A 20,399-nucleotide genomic window follows, 5' to 3' on the forward strand; every position below is an offset into this window, starting at 1 on the left:
AAACAATTTTAAGCATCAAATAACAAAGAAGAACAACTTAGAAATTTTCAAATCATAGTAAATTTGTTTAGCTCAAAATTTTATTTTTGAATTTTTTCTAAATATTTTTTATTTTACTGAAACAGGGTGGTGGTGAATGTCATTGCAGTAATTATTTTGGTTTTGGCGGGAAATCTGACGAATCGGAATGTAACATTCCGTGTCAGTCTAGTACGAGTGAAACATGTGGAAGTATGCATAACTTGGAACTGTACAACACTGGTTTGTATATTATCAAATCTTTTTTTTTTTTTTCAAAAAAGATATTATTATTTTAAGATTACGGTGAGTTTAAAAACGATCTAAGATTAAAAAATGTTATAGTTAAGATATTGTATTAACATAATATGAACTGTTATTTTTTTCAAATTTTATTATAAACGAAAAACAAATAAATATGATTTAAATTAAGTTGGTAATATTTATGAAAAAAAGTATTACCTAACAAACTTTTTTTAGGTGTAAAAAATTATGATGGAATGTGTTTGTTGGGCAGAATGGGAGTAAAAATAATTGACACTATTTCAACAGCATTTGTTTATGCAGGTATCATTATTTTGTAGTGTAAAAATTTAATGTGTTATTTTATAATATAAAGATTATAATTGCCCAGTAATTTTGCTGCTGATTAAGTGCTGGCTCAGCAGGAGTTTATACCATTTATAGAACCTTACTCAAGGGCGCTACAGCATAAAAGCAGTGGAAATTAAACCCACGACCTCTTGGTGGTGTTGCAAGTGTTCTTACCAATACACCACGCTGCCGGTCAAATTTTATGTGCATAAATGAAATGTTTATTTTTTAATAGAAGTTTATTACATTACTTTGTTATTTCTTCAGTTTTGAAATATTATGAAATCAAATGTTAACATTTAAAAAAATCAGAAATAAATTATTAAAAAAAATGTGTTTTTGCTTAACAGAGACGTCTGCATTCAACTGTCGACAGTCTTGTGTATCTAAAAGTAACACAACCTGTTTGATGTGGTCCTACAACACAACACATTGCATGCTGATTGCCAAACTATCAAAATATTCAAACTTTACTGTTGAACTCGTTGAAGACGAATTATCTTTTACTGGGTTTGCTTCTTGTGATGAAACCCAAGGTGAAAAAGCTAACTTAAAAAAATTTATAAAAAATTTTTTTGTATATATATTTATTCTTAATAGAGTAACAACAGTTACCCCGACCCAGTCTCAAGTCGCCTGTGGCAATTTGGGATATTATAAAAAAAAAAATATATATATATAATTGAATGATCACTGAGCTGCTATCTAGATGCTGGCTCAGCGGGAGTTTATATCATTTATAGCGCTTTACCAAAAGGCACTACAACATTAGATCACTAAAGATTGAACCCTGGATCTTATGTAATGTCGGAAGTGTTCTGACAACTATACCATGTTATCGGTCGATATATATATATATAAAATAAATATAAAGGTCTATGTTTCTTTAATTTTTTTTGTGTACTGGTATATGATTTGGATTTTTTATAGCGAATATCAATGATATAAATATTTCTGTTAATTTTTATAGAGCTCACATATTTTTCTAAAATTTATGGTCCTGCTCTATCTCTATCACCTTTAAACAATGGTCAATGGCAGTTGCAAGTTAACATTAACGGAGAGTTTTACAGCTGGGAGAAATCAAATAACATGCAAGATTGGTGTAGACTTGGAGAATATGGATTAGCTGACAACCAAGATGTGAATTCGCTTACATACTTTGTTGCAAAGTAAGTTAAATTTCATTAAATTTCTTAAAATTAGAAAAAGATAACAATTTGTTTTTCGACCATACTGCTATTTTTAAATTAAATAAATACTTTGTTAAACAGAGATTTATCGGATGAGTCAATAGTTAAAGCAAAATCATTTCAACATGAGTGGTCCTTACCAGATAATTCATCAACATTTTGGTCGTTAAAATGCCCTAAAGGTTACCAGGCAGTCGGTGGATTTGCCACCACTTCAAGAAGTACAAAACCTTTACTTAATAATTATAGATGCATTGGCAACAATTTGTTCAAGCCCACGGATTTATATCAACAAATATGGTATGTATCTTTTGCCTAAAGAAATCTTTGTGAACTGTATATTATATATTTACCAAAGTATTGCAATTTTCATAATATTAAATATACAAAAATATGTTCAAATTAATAGGAGATAATATAATTTTAACAATAACAGTGTATTGTTAATTATAAAGGTTATTATTCAAATATTTATAGATTGTTACCCCTATTTTAAAAATATTTTAAATTTGTTAAGCCGTTTTAATTTTTTTAGGGCTGGTTCGTCTGCAAATTCAAATGTTTCAATAGTAAGACCGGAATCAACTAACTATCCATTGTCAGATTTTCATTTTTATAACATAAAGATTTTTCCGAACAGCAACGATGTGAATGGTTCTGTGTTGTATACTCTTAAGAATGCATCCAATGTTTCATGTAGGTATTAATTAAATTGGAGATATTAATATCTATAAACCTTTTAAAAACATAAACGTGTTTGTATAATAAATAAAATACACTAATATTGTAACATTTAATGTAACTGTTTATAAAATTAAATTTTAACATATATTGTGTAAAATACACTAATTGACTTAGACAAATTTAAAGACATTTTAAATATATTCAGTAGTGGTAAATTTTTGTTTGTTTTATAGACATCAACTCAGATAACATATATTTCGATACAAACTATATGGCATCATTTGAAACCAAGCTTGTTGATGCTGATCTTAAAACTTCGATTTATATTTACAAGAATACAGTTCTTGGTAAAATTGACAGAGTGTTTTTTTGTATAAAATAATTAAGCAGAGTCGACACTTTTTCTATTAAAATTATTCCTAACCTGTATAATAACAAGCTTCATATTTTTTTTAACAGGAAAAGATAATTTTGTTTTAAATCGATTTTATTCTGCCAAAGACAAGGAATTAGTTGGTGATTGGCTTCAAACTGCAAGTCAGCAATCTAGAAAGGGAAAGGTTAGATTAGTCCGGTAAGTAATTTTTGTAATGACAGTTTTTATCAAGTTAGGTTAGATTTTTTTGTATTTATCTTTATTCCTGATGTTGAAAGGTTGAATGTGCGACCTAAACATAGAGTAACAACAGTTACCTCAACCCAGTTTCGAGTTCCCTGTTGCAGTTTTTGGATATTATATAGGTTATAATTAAGCTGCTGATAAGATGCTGGCTCAGCAGAATTTCATACCATTTATAACGCCTTACTCAAGGGCACTACAGCATAAGCTCACTGGGGATTGATCACAGGATATCATGTAGTGTAGCAAGTGTTCCTACCACTACACTACGCTGTCATTGAAAATTGTAAAAACTTTATTAATAAAAACTATAAATGTATGATTTAAATATTTTTTGTAGGGAGAAAAAGGGTTTAGCAATACTTAGCCCAATTTTAATTGAAAAGATTGGTGGGATCGAGGGTTACGCAAAAACTTCTGATTTCAAGAAGGGAAGAAATACTACACTTTGGATGTGGAAGTAAATGATTTAAGTATTTTTGTAAACCTTAGCAACAAGTTTTACTAAATAAGATAAACTATATTGTTAAATGATTTGTTTTAATATCTCTCAAACTTGCAATTACTAAAAAGCAATTAATTAGCTGTTATATAATGAATGCCACCTTTTTGGTGGGTTAATTGAAATTTTTTAGGGCTAGTTTATTTTTTTTTATTTTCACCTTTTTTTCATTTTAGATTGCAATGTCCAGAAGGTTATTATGGCTTAGGTGATATAGCTTCCTACGAGATGCCAGACAGATCACAATATGCTTGTATTCATAAACAATTTCTTACACCTGCCCCAGATGACTACCCTAATCGACAGTAAGTTTTTTTCATAATTGGCAGTAATTGTTACGACATCATAAGTTTTATTTAAACTTATTTATTCTATGTTTGTAAAAAGATTTTGCCTATATAGTATTCCAATTATTTTATTTTTATGGTATATTTAAGCAATTGCACAGTAATTTTTTCATTTAACATGGTTTTCGCAATTAAACTTTGTTTAGTTATCATAAAGAAGTATATTTATGGTCAATACCACGGAATTGTTTTAGTGATTTTATTGGTTACTTTGTTGCTACAAATACTGATACCAAACCAACGAATAGATATTTACTTAAACTAAGCAAAGGTAAATTTTTAAAGTCTTATTTTTAATCTTCTTAACACAAATACATTTAGGAGAAGCAAACAAATTCTATGTTAAAAGGTGCAGCAAATATATTATATGCTTTTAATGGGAATAAGGTTAAAATGATATGTTGGTAGGGTAAATTTTCTTCACCTACTTAAATGTTTGCAATCTAGCCGGCAGCGTGGTGTAGTGGTAAGAACACTTGCTACACCACACATGAGGTCATGGGTTCAATCCCCACTGATCTCATGCTGTAGCGCCCTTGAGTAAGGCGCTATAAACGGTATAAACTCCTGCTGAGCCAGCACTTAATCAGCAGCATAATTACCGGGCAATTATAGTCTCTATAATATCCCAAACTGCCACAGGCAACTTGAGACTGGGTCGGAGTAACTTATGTTACTCTATGTTTAAGTCGCGCATTCGACTTTCCAACATCGAGGATAAAGATATATACAAAAAAAAAAAAAAAAAAAATCTATGCAAACCTAATATCCTGCTTAATTTTTTACATAATTACCTTTAATGTGTTCTACTGATGCAACAAAAGTTAATATTGAGCAATTTTTAATTTTTTGTAATTAGTAATGGATAACTTTTATTTTTTAAACAGCTTACTCATTAAAAGAGTGTGAGACAACTTACTCTAAAATATACAGTATATGGAATTCTGGTGTAATGATGTATAGAAATTATTTAGCTATGCGTCATCAACAAGAACTCGAAAGAAAACTGGCTAGTCAAACATTTCAATTTCGTGGTACACATGCCAATGCCTTTTCCTTATCAGGTATAGTTTACCTATCCAAACATAAAAGCATTGCAGTAGATTAATTTAAAACTTCCTATTTTTTAAACTAAATGCAATAAGAGTATCCTTTATTGTTTAGGTCAATCTTCTCACATAAGTGGTGGGGTAGGCAGAGGTGGTTATTCTTACAGTGGTTCAGTTTATGTTGATGGTAAAAATACTCAAACTGGTCATAGCTCTTCAATGTCCTCCATACAACAACCCAGTCACGGACACGGACACTTTACAAACACCATTTCAACTGTTCGAAAGCCTAGCCATGTGGCTTCTTCTTCTAGTCATGGGACCCTTACGAGTTCTAGAATAATAGCCCCGGTCAGGCAACTAACTCATTCTCATAACCACATGTCATCTACAAAGATTTTACGGCCAGCTCAACAACCCATCCACAGTCTTGGAATGCATTCTGGTGGTTTCCGAAAAACAACAGTACATCAACCAGTTCACAGTCAAGGTCATTCGTCTAGTTCCATAACTTTGACGTCTTCTGTTAGCCGCCCAGTGCACGGCCATAGTTCTGGTACTATTAATAGAGTTTTAACTTCAGTTGATAAACACTCGCTTGGAATTGCTGGACGGTCAAACACTCAACAACTTGCATTTGGAGATAGTAAATTATTATTTTTTTTTGTATATATCTTTATCCTCAGGAGTTTATACTGTTTATAGCGTCTTACTCAAGGGCGCTACAGCATAGGGGCAGTGGGGATTAAACCCATGACTTTATGGTGGTGTAGCAAGTGTTCTTACCACTACACGACGCTGCCTGTATAAATACTTGGAAACTTAGTGTAATATAAACTGTCTAAGTTAAGTTATAATTTGCTTGTCTTACTTTTATATTGTTTTTTTTAAAGTGTTTTGTTTTCAAAATCTTGTTTTTAAAGATATAAGAGATATTATATCTGGCTGGGGGTGTTACAGCAAGCAGAAAAACTTCTATTTTACTGGCAAAGAAATGTGGTCAAGTTATCCAGGAAATATACGAGTTTATTGTGATGTGAGTTTGCTTAAAAAAATAGTGTGTATGCATCACTCTTGTGCAGTATCACACAAACTTGATTAAAAAAAGTTGACAAGCATATACCTATTAAAATTGTAAATTAATAAATTAGGGTAATGTCTGGCTAATTATACCCAGCCAGGACTGGCAAAGACAACTTAAGGCTAGGGTTGGAACTTAGATTTACTCCAAATTTTGGCTGTAAACATGATTATTTAACATTACGAATAGACTTAAAGGTAGATTTTTTCACTTTTTAAACAGGATAAATGCTCACAAGATAAAGAATGCGCAATTTGGAGTTTTGTTCCTCAATCATTAGATCCACCAGCTCCGGCAAAATGTTATTATGTTTTCAACAATATGAGTCTAAGTGACATCCCTCTTCAGTATTATGTGAATTCACAGACAGGGTTTACGAATTGCAGTCTAGGTATTTATTTTTATTTTTTTTAACATAAAATGTTACAGGTTACTTATGTTTTGAATATAAAACAAGATTATTGTCTGGATTATAAATAACACTTTTAAGTTTTACCTCTACTGCTAGACTGCTTAGGTTTTCGGTAACTTAAAAATAAGTAGGTATTACACCGAAAATATGTATTGATAATTAGTGCTGATAAATCAAGCCTATGTCCCATATATTAACAGAATGCACACTGGAATTTAAAATGTTAATATTGTAGTTAAAAAAGTTTAAACTTATTTTATAGGTATTGTTGGTTGTTTTCAAGATTTTGCTAAAAGAGATTTACCAAAAAATGTATATGCTTCTACTGCACAAAAATCAACTTGTATTTCAAAATGCAAGGAACAAAAATATGCTTTTGCAGGCCTACAGGTTTTTACTTATTTTGTTTTAATTTGTATTTTTTTTCGCCTTACTAAAATTCTTTGCTTTAGTAAAAAATAAATAAAAACATTATTACTTGTTATTAGAACCATAGGGAATGTTGGTGCGGTAATGGTTTTGGTTTGTATAACCAGAGTACAACTAATGGTTCAGAATGCAGTAGAGCGTGCGAAAGTAAACCGACGGATAACTGTGGTGGACACTTTAAAAATACAATTTATAGAACAGGTAGTTCGTTTTTTGTTAAAAAATACTTTATTTATAACTTGTTTCACATTTTTTCAACTTTTTATCCCAATTTTTTAGGGGCTCCTTTTAATGATGAAATGTGTGTGATTGGCAAATTTTATATTTTTGGTATTGATGACAGTTCCGCTACCATTACTGAAGGTAAATATATTTAATTAATATTAATCAAAATTTTATTCTTAAATTAATAAACTAAATTTAAACATATAAACTGTTTTTAGGCGTGTTCGTAAAAGCTTGTGCAAATCTGTGCCAAGAAAATAAGTCAAATTGTGTCTTGTGGAGTTATGATGGATCAACATGCATGCATTTTACTATGTCACAGATTTTGAGGCTGACAAAATATAACCACTTTGCTTTAAGAAAGGAATTTAACTCTTATACCGGTTACTCAACTTGCAGCAGTGCTTTACCTGAAAGCAGTAAGTATAAGCTTTGTTGCAATTATTAAGATGACTTTGTTTGACTATTAATTTTCATTTGTGTCAGCAGTTTGTAGTTTAAAGAATATGACAAATTGTTATAGGTAAAACTTACATGATGTTATGTTGCTTTAAAGTAAAGTTAGTTAATTTATTTACTATTTTCAAGATTAAAAATTCATAAACAGGTTTAGGCTACTTAAAACTGGTTAATGTTATAAAACTATGAACAAAAACTATGAATTTGGTAATGAAAACCTTTTTTCAGGCAAATATCGGGTATACAGAGAAGCCCATAGAAACAGTCATGGTAAGTATTTTAAATCTAACAAAACTTAAAGTTAACAAGTCTGAATTTTGGTCTTAATAGTTAAGTGGAGATCAACATTTTCGGCTATATGAAGACAACTGATTTTAAACTTTTAAAAGTTACATTTAAAGGAGATTTAACTATGGTATAACAATGCCTAACTTTGCTTTTTAGGTTCATTCGAAAACATGATGTTTGAAGCTAATTACAATCCTGAATCAGTCATTTCTTCTCAAGCAGTTGGTTATGGGCAAACTTGGTCATTAACTGATTCCCAATACAAAAATAGGTGGAAGATGCTGGGCAGTACTTACACTCCTTATACTGAAACTACTAGCCATATTTCTGCGTTTAGGTATATTAAAGAATTAACTAATTTTTAAAAATTTTTATTAAGTTGTAACTCAAACATTTTTTCTTCTCACTTTTTAGGCCAATTCAACATGATGGATTACTCAGACCTACAGATGTATCGATTGTAGCAACCAACACACATACATCTTACTGGAGGTTAACTTGTCCACCTAACTATCATGCTCTTGGTGCAATTGCAAGTCAAACTAGACCTAATTTGGATCAATATGCTTGCGTTCATTCGGCATTTGTGGTGCCTGCTCGCTTAGGAAAAGATTTAGGGTGAATATTGAACAAAATATTTAGCTTAATACTTGATTTAATTTTTTATTTCGCATAAAATTTTAGGATTTTGTAATCAATTTAGATTAAATATATTGTCTTAATAATTTAATAGGTAAGCTTTGTCTAGTTTATTGAGGTTTTGTTATCAGTTTAGCTTTTATTTTTTTTTTGCTTTACAGAACTGTGGAATATAACAATCAGCAGTTTAGAATTCATCAGATTGAACCTCAATGCTCTGGAAGAAATTTTACTTTTTTAAAAATAATTAAACTGTCTGCAAAACCTACCCCCTTTGATCTTTTTACTTTGAAACAACATCCTGGTATTTTAAATATTGTGTTTTTACCTTGAAGTCTAATGAGATTAATCTATTTTTAAAATTTGTTATTGTCTCAACTAAAACAATGAATAACTTATTGTTTTATTGAATATTGTTATTAAGTTTATGCTATATATTAGATGAAGTTGATGCAAGTTGCATTGACCCAACCACCACTACAACCACAACAACACGGCCTACCACAACAACAAGGCCTACAACAACAACAAGGCCTACAACAACTGCTAGGCCTACAACAACTGCCAGGCCTACAACAACTGCCAGGCCTACAACAACAACAAGGCCCACAACAACAACAAGGCCTACAACAACTGAAAGGCCAACAACAACTACTAGACCTACAACAACAACAAGGCCTACAACAACGACAAGGCCTACAACAACAACAACAAGGCCTACAACAACAACGAAACCAGTTCCTATTTTGCGATCTGTTTCTCAAATGTTGTCTGCAGGTTAAAACTTTATTTTTAAACCTTACTAAATTTATTAATTTTTAATATACCAATTTAAAATACTTATTAAAAATAAAAAAAATTTATCTATGTGGAGATATATTTTTTGGCATTAAGTAATTTTTAAATTTTAATTAGGTGAGAGTTTATCTGGGTGGGGTTGTTATGAGAAACGTGACATCGTGTTAAAGGGAACAAAAATTGATGCAGTAGGCAGAGGTGGATTCGTTTATAAAGATATTTGTGAGGTAAACACATTCGAAACTTGCTAAAATAGATATTGATATTTTTATATACACAATTTATATTAAAAAATACATAAAAAAATAAAGTTTTGGCTTAGATTCTTAGTTTGTTACATAATTGTTTTAAGTAAAACTTAAACATCAAAAAAGATTTTATTTATTTAAATTTGTATTTTTTATATTACTTAATTTTTTTGAAAATAGGAGTTGTGTTTATCTGATGTTGATTGTGTGGTTTGGAGTTATGTTCCCGCTCTATTAGCAATTATGAATTTAACCAATGGCAAAGCTGAATGCTATCATGTGATGCAAAACACTTCTGTTAAAAACGTATTATTTGAGTATGCAGAAGGTGCATTCACTGTCTTCACAGATTGCAAAAGTGGCAAGTCAAATTTGTTTTGAAAAGCATTTAACTGAATTCATTAAAAATAGTTAATTTTAAAAATATGTGATCTATGGACAACTTTTATTTACGTTTTAAACATTTTTTTAAATTTTTCAGGTTTGGTTTAATGGTAAAAACTATTTATTAACGTTATACTTAATAGGTTACATTGGTTGTTTTAATGATGGAAGAAGGCGTGATTTGCCAAAGTATTTATCTAGCAACAATGATGAAAACTCCTGTAAAAAGTCTTGTTTAGACAAGGGATATTATTATTTTGGTCTTCAGGTAAGAATATTTATTTAAGTTTTATTTACAATCGTTTTTGTACATAATAATATTAATTATTTTTAAAATGATAAAAGATTTTCATTTGATTATGATTTAAAAAATGAAATGTGGCTTTGTCCATAAAGGGTTTTATCCTTGTAACTAATAATTGGAAAACTTAATTAAATGGTTTTTAAAAAGCTTAATGGAATTCAAGTAAAATTAAAAAATGTTTTTTATATATATTTTATGTTTAAATTAAATTAACTTTAACAAATGTTTAGTACGGGGGTGAATGCTGGTGCGGTGACAGATTTGGAAGATATGGTTTAACTGATGACGAATCGTCTTGTTTGAAATCCTGCCAAATTAACCCAACTCAAATATGTGGCAATCAATTTGTTAACTCACTGTTTAGAACAGGTTTAAATTTATGAATTGTATTAAATGACTTAATATTGATTAAGTTATAAAGCAATACTTAATTTATTGCTTTTAGAACTTTATTTTTTTAAATTTGTGTAATTTACCATTGTTTATATTGGTCTTTAAATCATTTAAATTTTATGTAGGTGTCAAAGGTAATGATAAGATGTGTATTTTAGCCCAAGCTGGGCTCAATTTTGAGGCATTGGCAACAGCTACTAAAAAATCAGGTAAAATTGCTAATGATACAAAGTACAATAAATAAGGATAAATATTAAATAAACCTTTTTTAAGCATTTTTCCATAAGCTGTTAAAACATTGTTTTGTTTAGGTTCTATTTACTCATGTCGCCTGGGGTGTAGAAATGAATGTTATTTGTGGCATCAAAGCAATGGTTCCTGTTATTACTTCACAGTTGAACAGATTCTTAACCTTACAAGTACAGGGAATATATACCTGGTTAACAATAGTAGGGCCTTTGTTGGTTTTGCATCTTGTCAAACTGAACCAAGTAAGTAATTGTCATTTAAAATTAAATTCTGAAATGGTCAATTTTTATTTTGTTGTTGGTAAAAAACGATATTTTTAAAACATACAATAATGGAGTTTTTTTATCACAGTCAAACTATAACATAAAAAAATTGTATAAAAGTTTGGTTTTGTAATTATATTTTTTTATAAATGTAATTTATGTAATTATGGTTTTTATGTTTAAACTAGCTGAGAGGTCCAAAGATGCTGGTTTATTGCACTCATTAGCAGTAAACCCTTACCATGCTGGCATGAAAGTAACCACCTCTATCTCAAATACAAATGGAAAATTTCGATCTTTTGAGCCTATCTTACCACCCAATAGTGATGTCTTTGCTTTGGGTCAAATTGGAAGATCGGGAATGGGAAAAGCCCCTCCTGGTATTGCAGTTGGAAAGTAAGTTGAATTTAGCAAAAATTAAAAATATTTTTTTAAATTTATTTATATCTAGTGTTGGCACTTATACAGTCATATCACATTGTTATTTTTAATTTCTAATCCTAAATTCATTGCGTTTGATTTGGTTGTTTTAGTTGAATTTGTCATTTAAGAATAAAGTTTTAACTTTTATATTTAAAAAAGAGTAATTGCTGGAAAACCTTTAATTGAGCCTGAAGAATTTCATGAAGTATATGAAAAATATAGCAGAAACAAACCTACCCAATTGTCTTTTTATCATATGGAATGTCCAAAAGGTTTGGTATTAATTTGTTATGTAATTTTATTTATTTTAAATTTTTTGTAATTAATATTTTTAAACATTTGTTATTTAATAACTCTTTTAAAAATTAGAATTTTTTTAGGATATAAATCTATTGGGGACTTAGGATCAGACAGATCTGTTTCTTTAAATGTCAGTCATTATCGTTGTATTCTTGAAGATTTTGTTGTACCTTCAACTTTTGGTGTTAAATTATAGTAAGTCGGTGAAAATATAAAATTAAACACTTATAATTTAAAATCTAAGCTTTAATATTGCAACGGGTAATATATGTGTTTAAATTTTTCTTATCAGCTCAGAAACTGATGATAATTATGACCAAGTTTCTTTGTGGAAAAATTTGCCTCAAAATCCAGCCTCCCAGTTTAATTTCCATTTCTTTAAAACTGTCGACAGTTTGTATAAACCAAGCTCAGAACACCTTCATATTCACACCTTACCTATTGGCAAATTTAATGGTCAGTAATAAGCCAAGTAAAAAACCATAAATATTTACTTAATTTGTTTAAAGTTTTTTTTATAATAAAAAAACAATTTTATTTTTATTTGATTTAATTTGGGCATGCATCAAGCATGCTGTTAATTTTGTTAGGCCAAAATTTTTTTAATGGTTTGTAATGCTAAGCTAAAAAAAATTGAATTAACATACAAATAAAATAAACAAATTTATTTATAGACAATGACGGTTACTATTATTACACTATCGAGCAACCTTCTGAATATGAATTAAGGCCTACAGATAACGTGCAATCCAACCATGCATTTTATTTGGTAAACCATACTTTTATTAAAACCTTTGCCTGGCACCAGCCTGAATACTGGAGCAAGCATTGGTGGAATCTTGGAGTAGCAGGAACTACTGATTTTAATTTTACAGGAATAACTTTAACAGTAAAGTGGGTAAAAAAGATGAGGGTTAAAACTAAAAATATTGGTATATTTGAAAAAAACTCATTCTGGTGTATAAATTTTTAGAAATGTCCAAGGTGATGCTTTGTCTTACCCTACTGGATTACAGTTTGTTGGAAATGTCGAAGGCTTTAAAACAGAGAATTTAACAGAACCTACAAATTTATCATTTTGGAGACTTCAATGTGCTAAAGGCTACCATGCTCTAAGTGATATTGTTACATTAAACCAAACAAGACCTGAGCATATTAAACAAGCTTGTGTAAAAGCTATTTATTTGACTAAAGGTAGACCAGGTGGAATTCTATGGTTAGTTCTGTTTTTATTAATGTTTTGATAACAACATTAAAAAACAAATGCAGTAAGTAATAAATTGTAAAGCAATCAGTAAAGTTTTTAAATGTTTAGATGTTTGAGAAAATGTGAATATAAACCAGTTTAAATATTATTATAAATATTTAAAAAACAATATTTAGGAATTACAAAAATGGAAATTCAAGTTTACAAGTAGTCAGAATAGAGCCAGATTTTTGTCAAAGTGGAAGAAGTTTGTCTTATTTTACTGCTAATCATCCAAATGAAATTAAGAACAAAAAATATTATGTTTTAAAGAAAATTACAGGTTTAACATTTATTTTAATTCTATGATTTCAAGTGAAACTCACTGCTTACTTAATGACTATACATTTATCTTTGTAATCTTTTGGAACAAGTATTGTTGCTGTTTGTAAAATTAAATTTGTTTGAATTATAATTATTTTGATAACAATTTTCATTTTAGGCAAAAATAATTCATGTACACCAGGACTGTTCTACCCAAATAGAATTCCTGGCAGAGTTTCAATTAGAAAAATACCAAGATATGCCACTGGTAAAGAAAAAATAATTAAATTTATAAAGAATTAATCTCATAGTATTGTGCAAAATTAAAAATTTAACAAACAAATATTTTTTTAAAAAAATTTGTTTTAGACCTACAGGGAAGAGATTTTATGATGAAAAAGAACTTTGTTATCAAAGGGAAACTAAACAAGGATCATTATACCCTTACAGATTGTCAGGTAACCAATTCTAACTTAAAACTAATTTCACAGGAAGTTTTTGTACAATTCCTCATGAAAATTTGAACTTAATAAAAAATTAGTTTCATAATATTCTTAACATTTGTAGATGGCCTGTGCTTCAACACCATCATGTATATCATGGAGTTTTCAACCAAATGAAAACCCAAACAACAGTTTGTGTTATCACGTTTCAAATGACACCTTATTGAGTCATCTTACTATATCTCGATCTGCTGGAAGCTATCTAGGAATAAAAGGGGATAACAGCAAAGGTTAGTTTGTATGTGTTAAACTTTATATTAAAACAATATGCTACTTCTGCTGTATTTTGTTATCTATTTAAATTTATTTTTTAAAATCTAGATTTGTCGGGAGATTTCAATGGAACTTGTATATTTATGAAAGCATCATTAGTTTTACCAGATATACCTGGTGTTAAGACCCTAGGTAGATTATTTTATTTATTTTAATTATTATAGCATATAAATTTCAAATGCAGCATTTTTGATAATATTTTTTTTGGTTGTTCTTTATAAACATTCTCACAAATAAAAATTTTTGGTTTAGTTCATTAAATAATCTGTAAATTAATTATTTTATCTTTGTTTAATGAACAGAAACGTCATCACTTCACAATTGCACATTGTTTTGTACTAACAATGAAAATTGTGACATTTGGTCATTTAACACAACTCACTGTAAATTGATTAGAAAATCGGTGCTGTTAATGAGAGAATTTAAACTACATACTTTTTCTTTTGGTGCTACTGGGTTCAAAATATGTAACAACACTCTAAGTAAGATTTGCTCGTTGTCATTTCTATTACTAGTAGATTGGTTGACTTCGATTTGCATTAGTATTATTTGTATTTTTGTAAATAAATTTTTATGGTTTTGTTATTCTAAAGTTATCCATCAGTTTGTTTTACCAAGCTCAACAAACTGTTTTTATAGACTTACATTTTGACTATGATCAGAGAACTGGTACATATATTATATTGGAAGGCAAAGACACTGACCAACTTCAGAAAAAATTAGATTTTATTGCTGGAAAAAATAACACAAAATATAAAATCTTACAAAGCAGATTGTTGGGTAACAGATGGAAACGAATTGGTGAATCTATTATCGGAAATAGGGAAAGAGCTGATGGCATCACAGTGTTAAGGTTTAAATATAATTGTGACTCGTTTTTTACTTTTTGTTTCTAAGCTTTTATTTTAATATATTTTTTGGGCTCAAATTTTTCAATTTAATAAAAAAAAGAACAATTTTGGGCATTGTTTTTTTTTTTTTGGTGAATTATTTCTCTTAGCATTATTTGGTTTTATTTTAGGAAAAAAAGAAAAACTTTTACCATTTCTTTAGAAATCTACAAGGCCAAGGTGTTGTACCAGCGACAGGCTTGAAGCAGATTGGAAAAATCAATGTATATGAAAACCATCATGACGCTGACCAAAACATTTCTTCAAACATATCATTCAGTGTTGTGAGCTGTCCAACTTATTACCATCCAATGAGTTCTGTTGCTAATTATGATGAGTGGGCATCTAGGCCAGAAGATCAAGCTGATTGTGTGTATGATATGTTCCTAGAAAAGGCAACTCTGGGTCCTGCCATATTGTAAGTATTATATATATTTTTGTGCCTAACTGTTAAAGAAATATACTTTTATACTTTTTATGCTATTTTGCGTATTTGATAATGTTTATTTTACTTGTGTGTTAACTTTGTAGGTTTGTAAATAAACTATAATGTTTGTAATAAAATGATGCATTTTAAATATTATTTTTTTGTTTTATTTAGATCATCTCCTGACGTATCAACTCATAACCTAAATGATACGATTTCTGTTCATGAAATCTTGCCTTTAAACAACGAAGGGAAAAGGCATCAGTTTTATGCTGCAATAAACTCAAATTTACCTGTTACAAATGATTATTATGTTTTAAGAAAACCTGCAGGTTTTTTTTTCTTTGTAAATATTTTTTAAGTATTTAAGTGTGGATATTGACATTTTTTAAAATTAGACTTGTATCACCAATATTAACATTTTGTATATGAAATAATATTTCTAAACTTAGGAGGTGAATGGTTGAAAATGATGTCTGGTTCAAGAAAACATCAAGGTATGGGATTTTCTAACTATGGTAGTAATATTAACAGTCCAACTTTTTACAACGCTGGAGATGAAGTGGAAATGGATATGGCTTATGGTGGTAATAAATTACAAGCAGTTTATTTTGTTTACAATAAAGCATATTTTTTAGAATCTCAAGTATTGATTTAAAATATTTTTGTAACTAATAGATCTTTCTATTGTTTTGCCAAATATTGCTTCTACATTATCTACAACAACAAAGTCTACAACAGCAATGCTTTCAACAACCACAAGACCTACAACAAAACCTACGACAACCACTACTACATTGAAAACTACAACAACTACTACCACTACAGCGAAGCCTACAACAAAGCCTACAACAGCAACCACTACAACTAAGCCTACAACAAAGCCTACAACAAAGTCTACAACAACCACCACTACATCTAAACCTACAACAACAACCACCACTACAACTAAGCTTACAACAACAACCACTACAACAAAGCCTACAACAACTACTACTACAACAAAGCCTGCAACAACAACCACTACTACTAAGCCTACAACAACAACTACTACAACAACAACCACTACAACTAAGCCTGCAACAACAACCACCACTACAACTAAGCCTACAACAACAACCACTACAACAAAGCCTACAACAACAACAACAACAACTAAGCCTACAACAACCACCACTACAACAGAGCCTACAACAACAACCACTACAACTCAGCCTACAATGACCACCACTACAACAAAGCCTACTACAACAACCACTACAACTATGTCTACAACCACAACAAAGCCTACAACAACAACCACTACAACAAAGCCTACAACAACAACTACTACAACCAAACCTGAAACAACAACCACTACAATAAAACCGACAACAACAACAACCACAACAACTTTACTAAATATTCTTGATAGAAAACCAACGCTTGGTGGTGGAATATTGTATACAAATTCTAAGTTTGCAATGGAACTTGGCATGTTGGATGCACCAAATCGTTTCAATCTCTTTAGCAAAGGAAATGAAATTTTAACCGTATTTGAGGCACAACCGACTAGGTCCAATTGGAAGCCTTACACACAACATTTATCTAATACCCAACAATATAGTGGGACAATTCCAGCAGTTATGTAAGTTGTCACTTTTCTCTTTTTTTTAAATTACGGTATATTCTTTTTTTTTTAAATGCTTGTACATACCTTGTTATGTCGAAATCTGTGATTTTAGCCTATGATGTATTTACAGAAATCTTAAAGGAGATCCAATTGTGCCACCAACCAGTGTTAAACTAATTGGAAATGTGGAAGGTGCAACTGCCCACCATGGTTTACATAACCCTAATATGCTTCTAAACTTTACTTTTTGGAGTCTAAATGTAGGTTTCTGGATTAAATATGCTACTCAATTAAAATTTTTTTCCTATTATATTTTTTTTGTGCTAATTAAAGTTTAATTGTTTTATTAAAAATATGTTTTTTTAATAATTTAGTGTTCAAAGCAGTATCATTCATTGTCAGATGTAGTTAAAATAGGCCAAAATCCACCAAATTTAGATAAACTACCATGTGTCCACAAGGATTTCTTAACTAAAGGAAAGCCCACAAGCGAAAAATGGTAAAATTGTTAGTATATATATTTAATATTGAAAATTGAACTGTGAACTTGTTACAAAAATACTAAATTTTTTTGGCTCAGGGTTCATTTACCTACTGGATCCAATGCAGTTAAATATTCAGTTCGTTCAATAGCACCAAAATATTGTCAGACTGGTTTTAACTATGGACAATCATATGCTGTTGATTCCAGTAACTTTCCAGTGGAAGACAGAGAGTTTTATGTTTTAAAGAAAATCGAAGGTAATTTTTTTTAAGTGTTATATTTTTATTATGTTTTTTCTATAAATTATATGCTATTTTTTTAGGTATAAACTACCCTTCTTGTCCACAAAAGAAACCACTTCAAGGTAGATTGTGTAAACTTGAACATACTGTTTTAAATTGTTGGTTAGTACCTTAATATTATTCTTTAAATATTAATTTTAACAAGTTGCATTTTTAGTGGAAAAATTAGGAGGCAAAAAAATTTTGTCGGAATTGGAATTAAAAACTGGAGATGGCGACTGGATTCAGAATTTTAATTGGAAAAATCCTAAATTTTCATCATGGGAAACTGACCTACCATCAGATGAAAATTATTATAGTATTGGTCAATATGGATCTAAAGACGGCCAATACCCAGAACCTCCGCAAACAAAAACAGTGATGGCAAGGTAATTCTTCAAATAAAATTTAAGGAATATTATTTCTTTTCTAATTTAGGATAAATTATTAAAAACAAAATTACGAAAATGTAATAAGTATTACATTTGTAATAAATTTGTAGATCTTTATCTGGAAAACCTCTAGCTCCACCTAATGAATTATCTCAATATTGGTCAATAGATGATGACGACAACAAAAAGTATGGGTCACTGTGGCACATGGAATGCCCAGATGGGTAAGTTGATTTAGTTTAATGTATTTAAAGGTACATAAGTTGTTTAACAGGCAAAATAATTTGAAAAAACGTAGCCTGGTGTAGTGATCAGAACCATCAAGACTGGGTCAGGGTAATGAATGTTACTCTAATTTTAGGTAGTGAAGTCGACCTTCCCACATTGAAGATAAATAAATTTAAAAAAAAATTAAAACTCTTTATATTCCTATAACATAAATATATTTCTGATATACCTCCCCACTTTATATATTTATTGTTATCAAATGAAGTTTGTTATAATTTCAGGTACACGTCAGTAGGTGATATTGCCTTAGATATTCCTGCAGAGGAACATGGAGGTTTTCCTGGTGATAAAAACATGTATCGATGTGTGGACAAGGACTTTGTTGTTCCCACCGCAACCGGTAAAAAGTTATGGTAAGTAAAATTTAAAAAAATATATGTTGAAAAGTTATGGTAAGTAAAATCTATGATTACTGAGGCTTAGTAAGCAACATACATAAATACCTCTGCAAAATAATAACTGTTATAAAAAAAAACTAATGTTTGTGGTGTGCAAGTAAATTATCACAGACAAATATTGTTTAAGAGTTCGACCATAATACGATAACTAAAATTTTTACAGTAGGATGGGCTATAAACTCATACTAATAGTTAAAAGGTTAAATTTCTTGTTTCTCTTTTAAACAAAATTTTAATATATTTAGGTTGGTAAACAGTCCGCCACTAGGTGTAGCTTCTGTTTGGTCATTGCCTCCAGCTCCCTCTAGTGACCACCAAGACTTTGGGTTGTTTCGAGCAACAAGTCATGCCAACACAAAAGGGGATTCTATGATTGCTATAAGACCATATGATGAAAGTAAGTTTAAATTTATTGACTTTTTTACATTGTAAAACGTTGAATTTACAATTCAATATTAAAGAAATATTTTTTTTACCATACTATATATGCCTTTAGGAAAAGGAAACTCCAATTTTTATCGAAAAACCCAAAACCAAGAGTTTGACTTAATTAAAGTGTCAGCTCAACCGCACGTCACTAAATCATTAAATTCTGGTGATTTAACAACTTTGTTACCTGATGATGATATTATGCATGATAATCCTGATTTTAAAGTTATCGGTGAAGTGCTTGTTAATGGAAATACCAAGAATGAAAAACCTACCACTTATGTTGCTAGGTAAGGCTTGTTAAGACAAATTTCATTGTATTTATTTAATTAATATTTTATTTCTGTTTTTCTACGCTGATTTTTATTTTTTTTAGATCATCAAATAATTCCAAAGCTTTGGTTTCCCCATTGGCAAAGTTAGATGATGAATCTGGAGTGTTTACAAGTTACTTTTGTCCAGTTGGTTATATCTCCTTATCTAACTACATTGCTGCAACTGCACCCAGTCTCGATGAAACTGCTTGTATTAATAAGGATTTGTTAACACTGGCAGATGCTAAACTTCAGTAAGAGAATAGCTTTAGTGTTAAAAATATTTAATGATTTTATTACAAAGTAGATAAAAAAATAAATAATAATTAAAATACCTGACAAAAACAAATCAACTTTTTAATTATCTTTTTACACAATATTAAAGTTACTAAACAAAAAGTAATACAATCCAAAATCTTCTATTTTATATAACTAAAGCAATGCACTATTATGTATTATGTTTAAAGGGAATTTAAAGCAAAAGGAGAAGATGTAAATATAGTAAAAACATCATCAACAGATTGTGGAGTAGTTAGTTTAGGTTTTTACAAAACTATGGGAACAGAAGTAACATTAACCAAAAACTATGCTTTAAGAAATGAGACAGGTAATTAAAAACAAACAATTTTTTGTTGTTCTAAAGTATTTATATTTAATATCTGTTCAGTATTTAATTTTAATTTAAATAACTTCTGTA

General features: G+C 29.7%; 1 protein-coding gene across 3 annotated transcripts in view; it reads left to right on the forward strand.

Annotated features, from left to right (window-relative positions):
• Positions 1 to 20,399, forward strand: part of LOC145751410 (uncharacterized) — a 34,359-nt gene that overhangs the window by 2,431 nt on the left and 11,529 nt on the right. For 2 of the 3 annotated variants that reach the window (XM_082567542.1, XM_082567545.1), the window contains exons 6-63: positions 126 to 261; positions 499 to 585; positions 963 to 1,148; positions 1,583 to 1,784; positions 1,887 to 2,105; positions 2,341 to 2,501; positions 2,723 to 2,836; positions 2,949 to 3,063; positions 3,449 to 3,568; positions 3,787 to 3,915; positions 4,104 to 4,228; positions 4,845 to 5,021; positions 5,122 to 5,652; positions 5,930 to 6,042; positions 6,310 to 6,478; positions 6,762 to 6,889; positions 6,988 to 7,129; positions 7,208 to 7,291; positions 7,372 to 7,572; positions 7,841 to 7,882; positions 8,057 to 8,237; positions 8,315 to 8,518; positions 8,701 to 8,843; positions 8,981 to 9,316; positions 9,455 to 9,564; positions 9,766 to 9,946; positions 10,113 to 10,237; positions 10,504 to 10,642; positions 10,792 to 10,875; positions 10,978 to 11,157; positions 11,367 to 11,574; positions 11,761 to 11,873; positions 11,982 to 12,096; positions 12,194 to 12,357; positions 12,576 to 12,795; positions 12,875 to 13,117; positions 13,285 to 13,430; positions 13,590 to 13,679; positions 13,781 to 13,869; positions 13,979 to 14,144; positions 14,236 to 14,319; positions 14,490 to 14,669; positions 14,827 to 15,040; positions 15,241 to 15,495; positions 15,679 to 15,836; positions 15,957 to 16,091; positions 16,183 to 17,131; positions 17,247 to 17,376; positions 17,491 to 17,615; positions 17,697 to 17,857; positions 17,923 to 17,964; positions 18,060 to 18,270; positions 18,384 to 18,497; positions 18,783 to 18,914; positions 19,205 to 19,356; positions 19,456 to 19,678; positions 19,765 to 19,956; positions 20,170 to 20,309. In XM_082567542.1, the coding sequence (XP_082423668.1) occupies positions 126 to 261; positions 499 to 585; positions 963 to 1,148; positions 1,583 to 1,784; positions 1,887 to 2,105; positions 2,341 to 2,501; positions 2,723 to 2,836; positions 2,949 to 3,063; positions 3,449 to 3,568; positions 3,787 to 3,915; positions 4,104 to 4,228; positions 4,845 to 5,021; positions 5,122 to 5,652; positions 5,930 to 6,042; positions 6,310 to 6,478; positions 6,762 to 6,889; positions 6,988 to 7,129; positions 7,208 to 7,291; positions 7,372 to 7,572; positions 7,841 to 7,882; positions 8,057 to 8,237; positions 8,315 to 8,518; positions 8,701 to 8,843; positions 8,981 to 9,316; positions 9,455 to 9,564; positions 9,766 to 9,946; positions 10,113 to 10,237; positions 10,504 to 10,642; positions 10,792 to 10,875; positions 10,978 to 11,157; positions 11,367 to 11,574; positions 11,761 to 11,873; positions 11,982 to 12,096; positions 12,194 to 12,357; positions 12,576 to 12,795; positions 12,875 to 13,117; positions 13,285 to 13,430; positions 13,590 to 13,679; positions 13,781 to 13,869; positions 13,979 to 14,144; positions 14,236 to 14,319; positions 14,490 to 14,669; positions 14,827 to 15,040; positions 15,241 to 15,495; positions 15,679 to 15,836; positions 15,957 to 16,091; positions 16,183 to 17,131; positions 17,247 to 17,376; positions 17,491 to 17,615; positions 17,697 to 17,857; positions 17,923 to 17,964; positions 18,060 to 18,270; positions 18,384 to 18,497; positions 18,783 to 18,914; positions 19,205 to 19,356; positions 19,456 to 19,678; positions 19,765 to 19,956; positions 20,170 to 20,309 (10,015 nt within the window). The remainder of the gene's footprint in view (positions 1 to 125; positions 262 to 498; positions 586 to 962; positions 1,149 to 1,582; positions 1,785 to 1,886; positions 2,106 to 2,340; positions 2,502 to 2,722; positions 2,837 to 2,948; positions 3,064 to 3,448; positions 3,569 to 3,786; positions 3,916 to 4,103; positions 4,229 to 4,844; positions 5,022 to 5,121; positions 5,653 to 5,929; positions 6,043 to 6,309; positions 6,479 to 6,761; positions 6,890 to 6,987; positions 7,130 to 7,207; positions 7,292 to 7,371; positions 7,573 to 7,840; positions 7,883 to 8,056; positions 8,238 to 8,314; positions 8,519 to 8,700; positions 8,844 to 8,980; positions 9,317 to 9,454; positions 9,565 to 9,765; positions 9,947 to 10,112; positions 10,238 to 10,503; positions 10,643 to 10,791; positions 10,876 to 10,977; positions 11,158 to 11,366; positions 11,575 to 11,760; positions 11,874 to 11,981; positions 12,097 to 12,193; positions 12,358 to 12,575; positions 12,796 to 12,874; positions 13,118 to 13,284; positions 13,431 to 13,589; positions 13,680 to 13,780; positions 13,870 to 13,978; positions 14,145 to 14,235; positions 14,320 to 14,489; positions 14,670 to 14,826; positions 15,041 to 15,240; positions 15,496 to 15,678; positions 15,837 to 15,956; positions 16,092 to 16,182; positions 17,132 to 17,246; positions 17,377 to 17,490; positions 17,616 to 17,696; positions 17,858 to 17,922; positions 17,965 to 18,059; positions 18,271 to 18,383; positions 18,498 to 18,782; positions 18,915 to 19,204; positions 19,357 to 19,455; positions 19,679 to 19,764; positions 19,957 to 20,169; positions 20,310 to 20,399) is intronic. The other variant, XM_082567543.1, reaches the window with a different exon arrangement.

The sequence above is a fragment of the Corella eumyota genome, chromosome 4 (assembly GCF_963082875.1).
Source record: "Corella eumyota chromosome 4, kaCorEumy4.1, whole genome shotgun sequence".
NCBI lineage: Eukaryota > Metazoa > Chordata > Ascidiacea > Phlebobranchia > Corellidae > Corella > Corella eumyota.